This window comes from Neodiprion fabricii, chromosome 2 (genome assembly GCF_021155785.1).
Source record: "Neodiprion fabricii isolate iyNeoFabr1 chromosome 2, iyNeoFabr1.1, whole genome shotgun sequence".
Classification (NCBI taxonomy): Eukaryota; Metazoa; Arthropoda; class Insecta; order Hymenoptera; family Diprionidae; genus Neodiprion; species Neodiprion fabricii.
In genome coordinates this window covers 33751283-33757282 of record NC_060240.1, presented here as the reverse complement: position 1 = coordinate 33757282, position 6000 = coordinate 33751283, and the positions used below count along the sequence as shown (strand labels likewise).

Below are 6000 nucleotides of genomic sequence, written 5' to 3'. Positions count from 1 at the left end.
GCAGCGCGATATTGAAAAAATATAATAGGTATGCTCGTACCATCCCTGAGATGTAACAAAGGCCGAACCTCGACTGAACTCAATTTTTATACAATAATAATAATAACAACAATAAAAACAATAATAATGATAATGATAGTAAAACGAACGATGTTATTTTCAATGCCTCCAAGGAACGTATCACTTAATTTTAGGTGTACGCAAATCTTCGGGTATAAAGGTGATAAGGATAATGAGAGAAGAATCGAAAGTAAAATAAAATTATTCATTCGAGACCCTCCTTGCGGTATTATTTATTATAGAGTAAATTCAAAATTTATCATCAGGTACTGAAACGCGGTGCAGGTTATGTGTACACAGAGATTATTTATTGCGTAATTTCTTGTTTTTGCTATAAAACAGCTCTTACGGCATAAATTGATATAATAATTATGACAATAACCAACGCAAATTGCAATCAAGTATTCACATTTGCATTCAACATCTCTTTCATTTCTGTAAGTACGGCTCTCAGGTTGTGATCACCCTGATGAATTCAGCAAGATGTGCAATATATAATTGATTATTGTTTATATAATGCGCTCTCTGATCGTGTGTACACATAATTATGGGGCATTCCATGTCAAATCGGCCTGGGTCTTACCCTTGACCTCTCCGATCTGGCTCCCGATTTTTCGATATGATTGTTTTGACTCTTCAAGGCACTCGTCTTTTTCAAAACTTTCGGTATCGATTTGAATTAGCTACGACTTTTGAAAACGACCGTATTGATCAGAACAATTTAACAATCTGAATGAATTCTGAAAAATCATGTGTCAGGTATAAAAATATTTGGGCCACCGCCAATAGTAGATTCACTATTCCTTCTAATTTTTTAAAATGCTTTCTTTCGAAAAAAGCTCGAAAAAGTATCAAGGGAACGCCGGCCCTATACGGCTCAGCGTTCAAAGAATTCGTTATCGTACAAAAAATCGCCAACCCAATCGGAGAGGTCAGGACCAAGTCGATTTGACGTGGAATGCCATCTATATAAATGAACTGATAGCAACGCGGTAGACGCAGGAACAGCGGCAAAGAAAGCTCATTCATATTCAGTTGTATTTAACCTTATAACCTCGCCCAACACGTGACGCGATAAAATTTATTCAAAACTTAGCGACAGTGTTACTGAAAGATGCGTGTACGAGTATTGATAGGCGAAAAGAGTACTTTCAGACACATTTTGCCGATTGTGAATATGTGTGACGATTCGTTCAATCAATCAAATTGTTTTTTTTTCACGGTTCATTATCTTGTGCGCGTCGTTCCGTCTTGGTGCGAATATCGCTCAAGCTGCTTGATCGTATAATTCGTGTGTTATCGAATACCGTTGCATTTTCAAAAATTGAAATAATCGCATATTCAATTTCAAGTCCTTGTTCGTCCTATTTTTTACTTACAGCTACGACTCGACACTACGAGCCAACAGAATAAAAGCCCGACAACATATCCTGTTCGAACCATCTCGCGTTGCAGCGAGCCCGCAAACTGCATAAAACGATCAGCTGTTCGTTGTTATCGCCGCCATATTGCTGACTCAGCAACGCCCTTTCGCATCATATGTTCACCGAAGAAATCGCCACAGCTGGAATTGCCAAGTCAGGCCTTCCGTCAGTTAATCGTTTGGACTTTGACGTTGATTCGACGATAAACCGATGCTTCCGTCCAACCGATCGTTGACGAGCGAGAGTTGCTGCCGATTTTCGCAAAAGTTCCCCCGGTAAATTAAATCCACACATAGGTACACATTTCGTCGATAAGCTTCCAGGACGTCCCTGAAACGCGTGGAATCGGGTCTCGATTAACGTAAAATTCCTGGGATCCGAGGAAACGAATGAAACCGTAAATCACCTCGTCTGCAGTTGTATCTAAACGATACGCACGGCGTCCGGTTCTCCCCCCTACTTAGCCTTCTATCATATTCTCCGATTATCGTCTCGTTATCTTCCCGGAGAGAGGGAAACCGAGCGCAAGAAAAAAAAGGAATGAAAAAAACCAAGGCGGAGTAGTAAGCGAAAGAAAAGCAGAAAAAAGCTGAAATAGTCGGTCAGTCGTTCGTTCGTTAGTTAGTTAGTTATAGACTCGTCTTGTAGTCGGTAGATATAATTTATCCTCGTATCATCAACGAGTCGGAAGGTTGTTATCGCCGTGGTAAAGACGTTAGGCCCGCCTGGGCAAAACTTACGTGATTGAAACATGTGAATTCTATGAACATTACAGTCATGCCAAGTGACTAGCGGTTGTCGGTATTACAGATCACTTTCACAATACCGCGAGTGAGCGAACGTGCGAGCGAGAGAGTGTGGCGTAGGTCACAATACCGGTGCCGAAAACTCGACGTCGGTGAAAACAAAAGTGAAAAACAAAAACAATCGAGAACCGAGGGAGAGAGTCGCTGAGAGATAAAGAGAGAAAGCGAGAGAGCGGCAGACACCGGTCGGAAATATCGGTTACACCGCCGGGCGCGAGTCGCGCGAGTAGAGCGAGCGAAGACACACGCGTATCGTCGTGTCGCGTACCGTAATCGCCGGATAATATCTCTGAAGCGGCGCTAATCGTTTTCCGAGTACAGAGCGTCCAGTTGACGGCAAGTGCTGGTCGTCTGTGGCCGTTCGGTGCGTCGAATCGTGAATAAGTAGAGTGCGGTTAAATATAGAATCTGGTGTGTCGGGCGTCGGGCGAGGCGATGGCAGAGGATCGCAGCGAGCCGGAAACCCGGGTCAGGTACAGGCGAGCAAAGAGCGTTACCCGCGCCGAGGAGATACAGATGGCTGAGAAACGGGCGCGGAGCTCGCAGCCCGACAAACCGTGAGTATAAAACGCATATCTGGAACGAGGAAGGAGAGGATCGAAACACTTGACTGTTTGATATCCCGGATAAATCGCGTTCTACGTTACGCACGTAACGCAGCGCGCACCGAGTGTCGTCGACGATTGATTATTTCCTACGTCGCCGTCCGCAGCACGACGGCTTCGATGGAAGAAAGACGAGGAAAAAGAAATATCGAAATGAAAACTATTCCGTGCCTCTTACTGTTATTCCCCCGCTAATCCTACAACCTCGGAGATTCGTCGTTGTTGAATGTATTGCGTACGTATCAACGAGAGATCTGGCATTCCATTTTGCAAATTCGCCGAGCGAGAAACGGATAAACGCCAACGACCGTCCGGCGCGAGTTCCACGCGCAACTCCTCGCGTCGCGTCGCTGCGATCGCAACTAGAGTCCCCCCCCCCCCCGCCCCTCCTCCTTCCCCAACGCCTCTCTGCCCCCTTCCCCCTCCCCCGTTGCGCCCCCACCACTCTGCCGCTACTCCTCGTCCTACTCGACGTTTCAGGCTTACTCAATGGCTCACCTCGCGGAGGGAAAGACGCGCTATCGATGTAGAGAGGTCACAGATTCAGAAAGTGCGCCAGTCGATGATATCGGATTAACCTGCGAGTGATAACTACTGCTTTTTGTTTCATTTGTTTATACTTGAGTTCCTTATTTTTCTATTTCTTTTTTTTTTTATTTCGTTATTAACGACGTCTCTGCTGGATGTTGGTCCAGGTCCGGGTCATGATCGGAACTGTCGTACCTTCAATGAGCGTGTCTTCTTTTCAGTCGTTTTTTTGCTTTGTTTTTTGAGTACGATTCTTGAACCGCGTGAACTTACCACCTCGAATGTTGGATGCTATGAATATATGTCAAAGGGCGCGTTGGCATTCGGGTTAGTTCTACAGTTTCGTAGATTTCAAACTACAGCTTCTTTGAATCACAATGGTGAGATGTTGGTGCTGGTCTTTCGTTTTATGATTCGGAAATGTTGCCAACGATAAATTCGATAGATAGTTGTTTCGAGAAAATCGTAAGCATATAATCATTTATCGGATGCTACGGGCGAGTACTCTGGATACTGGGAGAATGTCGGTGTACTATTCGGATAACTGCTTGCAATTTGGATTGCACATCGTCGTACATTGTGTATAAATAATAAACGTGCCGGAATTATTTATGCAATTTATGCAAGTTGTAGAACTTTCTGTATTTGCCATAGAAGTAACCTGACCGCCTACGGAACATCGATTTATTCATGGGATGCTACCGTTAGAAATCCCAAATTCACACTAGCGGGTCGATTCTTGAACGTTCGTTTTGTATCCTCCCCTAGAACCTCGATAACGAGCTTATACGCTCTCCATCAAAGATTACGCGAGTTATTTCTCGAGGAGCAGAGGTTTTCCGGATAAGATAAATCTCTCGAAGGCGGTTTAGAACCGTTTTTAAACTCGCTCATGGATACGGAATTTTCTCACTGGAACCTCTATTCGTCCAACGAATCAGCATGGGAGATTTGAATTTGTTGCGTATATTGCTCTTCGACTTGTAAAAAGCGGGATTGAACAGACTAATTGCAAATACCGTCGAATTTCGCGGTTCAGCCTTCGTAACTATACCCACAGTTGCAGGCCGTAGCGGGTATTCAAGTTATCAATAATTTGTGGAGAATGCGATAAGCAACGATTTAGAACTGATAAGAATGATAATATGTGTACCGATACCGTATGCTTTGTAAAGTATTACAGCTGCAGTTTTTTTGCTTCATTATTTATTATTTTTAATTCATTCACGTCACGCGTCAATTTCAAACTGCTACGTATCTTGGTTAATAAACATTGAATTGAAAAAAGAAAAAGTACGTGTCAATCATTGTTCGTCATTCTATCCAACGGGCCTGATAGAAGTTTTCCAAATTCTTCATTCAACGACCTAATTAGGTATCCCGGAGTAAGAAAAAAAACAAATGCCTTGATTAAGCGGATAGTTGAAACCTGGTGATTTTATTTCTTCAATTCCCTTTTTCCACCAACATTTTACTACACATTGAATCGACTGGGCGAGTCTGCAAGGTCAAGCAGTCGCTTCACAATCTTCTGGATGACGCTGCAGGAACGTTGCATAATTCATAAGTGTTTCTCACTCGGTGAACGTAGAGGAGGCAGGGCAACTGGTCACTGGTTCAGGGTCAAAGGGCGTCTCCCTCTCGGGTAATAAATTTATACTTGCGAAAGTTGCAATCTGCATACGCAAATTACTATCGAACTTAGTAATTAACATTACGTATTTACCGTCCGAGGAGACCGGTGATAATTTTACCACGCGGTATGAGTAACACAGGTATTAATACCAAATCGAATTACCTCCTCCCCCTTATACGAATAGCTCATAGTTACATATTTCGCGGTGTAATAATATTAATCTATCCTTTTATCTTGGCTCATTTTTCCAAACAGTTTCGATCTCATTTTTCTGTCAAGAAATTTAACCAATTTTAGATAAACGGTCTCGTTATCGTTGCGTTCTTATTTAGTCGTTTATGCGGTATTTTTATCCGTCTTCACTTCGTTAATCACACTTCGATCAATCGCCGAAAGTGAATTGTAATTTCAGCAAGTTGCAATATTATTGTTCACAAGTCTTACGGACAGGCGAGCCTACGCGATGCAGCAGCAGACAGACACGTTGTGTTTGCTCACGTCGTTATATTTGCCGAGCACTCAATCTACCCTATTTTCGGAAACTTTGCAATTAAAGGCGAAACCGTATAAACTTCCGCCGCATGCCCACTTTAGAAATCAAGCATTCACTTTAGATGAGCTATCGGGGCGATGGTGCGGATTTTCAGTTTACCTTGTAAATCTTAGAAAAAACCAATCTGCAGTTTCAAATTCACCGTCTGGTTTGAACAGGTCTTTCTCAACTTCTCGGTACGACGAGCTTCCTTCTTTTTCAGAAATAATTAACAACTATTCCAAGTGAACAGATATTGTAAACTCGTTATAGGATAAATTGATGAGAAAGTATCGGGGTTACCGCGCTGTTACGTTGTGATGAGTTAATTAATAAACGTTTTACCCGGTTAACGCTTAATTATTATTCTTCAATCCGGCTTGAGCATCTCATCGATTTCTTTCCTCCT

At 42.9% G+C, this 6000-nt stretch overlaps 1 protein-coding gene across 2 annotated transcripts in view; it reads left to right on the top strand.

Annotated features, from left to right (window-relative positions):
* The first annotated feature begins 1679 nt into the window (after positions 1-1679).
* The window catches only part of LOC124175536 (diacylglycerol O-acyltransferase 1), a 48158-nt gene continuing 43837 nt past the window's right edge, over positions 1680-6000 (top strand). Inside the window, exon 1 of one of the 2 annotated variants that reach the window (XM_046555898.1) lies at positions 1680-1759. In XM_046555898.1, the coding sequence (XP_046411854.1) occupies positions 1695-1759 (65 nt within the window). In that variant the 5' untranslated portion in view covers positions 1680-1694. Of the gene's footprint in view, positions 1760-2106; positions 2848-6000 lie in introns of those variants that run through there. The other variant, XM_046555897.1, reaches the window with a different exon arrangement.